At 33.3% G+C, this 2063-nt stretch overlaps 1 protein-coding gene across 1 annotated transcript; it reads right to left on the reverse strand.

Annotated features, from left to right (window-relative positions):
• Positions 1-221: 221 nt before the first annotated feature.
• Positions 222-859, reverse strand: LOC146933711 (uncharacterized). The gene is made up of 2 exons (XM_085708410.1): positions 588-859; positions 222-504 (listed from the first exon to the last, which is right to left on the reverse strand). The coding sequence occupies exons 1-2, from the start codon at positions 855-857 to the stop codon at positions 427-429; spliced, it is 348 nt and encodes a 115-aa protein (XP_085564536.1). The 5' UTR covers positions 858-859; the 3' UTR covers positions 222-426.
• Between the last annotated feature and the right edge of the window lie 1204 nt (positions 860-2063).

Raw genomic sequence — 2063 nt, forward strand, 5'->3', positions numbered from 1 at the left:
AAAAAAAATCGAAGGAAAGAAAATTAGGGTAATCAAAAGTTTGGACAAACCTATATAAAAAAGAAATCATAACAACAGTTTCCGGTTGCGCCAAGGCCCCCTCTAATACATCACACAAACGCATCTTGTATAGCATAGAAATAGAAATGAACATACACATCTAATTAAAAACAATTATTTAAGCTATAAGAGATATTAATAAAGCATAAACATATTAAAAGTAGTTTTAGTCAACATGCATGTAACATAAAAGATATTAATAAAGTATGTATGAGTATCACATGACTCATACAACTCCTCCTACTGCAAGCAATACATCAAACAACATAAAAGTAATTATAGGTCTAAACAAACGATTCACAATAGTAACCAATTTATCTACTCATAGTAGAACTTGAGAACAGCTGCAGCAAGCAAACACACACTTCAGATCTTCACACAGCAGCAATTGGTGTTAGGTCCACCATTGCAGTTGTTGCCACATCGGTCGAAGAAATAAGACATCTTAATAAACAAATAAAACAACGTTATGTTAGAACAAAGCAGCATATGTATGGAATGGAAGAATAGAAAAATGTAACACGTACTGTGGCCGTCGCAATCAGAATGATAGTTGCAAAGAACTCCTCCTCCAGCTTCTTGCACATAAACCTTACAAAACGCTTGATACGAGATCGGCGGGGTGGTACTTCAGGAAGTGGTGTGGGGCGTTTGACGATGATGTTGACGGTTTGATGGATGGTCTTCCCGTTTTCAGTGGTGACAGTTTGAGAGATCATCCTAATCTCATCTTCATTGCCATTTGGATTCTCGGTAGAAGTGGGAACAAGCTGGATGGTATCCTTTTCACCTTCCATCATTTCGGTGTGTGTCTGAAAGGGTTTGTTATTATCCTCCAGATAAATAGGAGGGACTGACACTACCTTACCCTACTTTACTTTACCCTACCCGGCCCATTATCACAAGAAGGGCACTTACCCTTTTCTATTTTTTTTTCATTTTTTACTATTACCCATGTCATTAAATATAAGACCTCTTTGAGTATAAGTTACCTAAAGTAATAAAGTTTCTTGTCATATTAAATTTGATACTTAAAATTGTTCATTTAAAAGAGAGGATTAATTATTACCGTCTCGCAATAATTGTATCTTTATCATTTTTTTTTAAATAATTGTCACTTTACAATACTTATGCAGTATTATTTATTATTTTTTTTCATTATTATACCTTTATTTATTGAATTTCATTCAACTTAACTACTCCACTAACTACAACTAATAAGGGTGTTTTAGTAAATGCTACTAATTTTACCATTGAAATCAACACAATTAATCATTTTCTTAATAATCGTGCATAAACCTTAAACGACTAATATTGTGAGACGGAGGGAGTATTTTTATTATAGATTGCATTAAAATATGAGAATTAATTAACACTATTTGAACAAAGAAATCATTAATGAGTCGATGAAGGTTTAATCAGTTGTTAAAATGTTGATTCATCAGCAAGTTCGTTGATTTAACTTCCACTACTTTTGTGTAGACTTCTTTAATAGATAAACATTTTTATTAACATTTATTGATCCTTGAGGTTTGTTCTAATATTAGTAAACCTTTAGAACTTGATCCACTGATGTAAGATTTTTCCTACACGTCATATAACTATGTACACGTGAGTATATATAGGATCGTTTCCACAGGGAGTTACGTTTAATCATAAGCATTTACACAATCGTTCACATTAGGGGTTTGGATATAATTTGTTTGTTTGTAACACTATATCCATATTTGACACTAAAGTAAAAACGAGAGGGGATCGAACTATTTCGCTTGCGGTATAAGATAACGAGCAAGCATAACAGCAGCAATCTCTCGATCGATTAACAGACTCTAGCTTTATAACCAATATTATTACAATCATTTCTACAATATCCTTCGTGTCCAAAGCGACATCGTTATTTCTAGGTTATCGTTTAAACATTCGTGTCCAAATTCCTTAAACGATAACAAAGTCGATCGGATGACTTAATCGACCGTGTCCAGCCTGATTAAGTATCCGAAAGC

The sequence above is a fragment of the Medicago sativa genome, chromosome 4 (assembly GCF_051527215.1).
Source record: "Medicago sativa cultivar Bolivia chromosome 4, Bolivia_mono, whole genome shotgun sequence".
NCBI classification, from domain to species: Eukaryota; Viridiplantae; Streptophyta; class Magnoliopsida; order Fabales; family Fabaceae; genus Medicago; species Medicago sativa.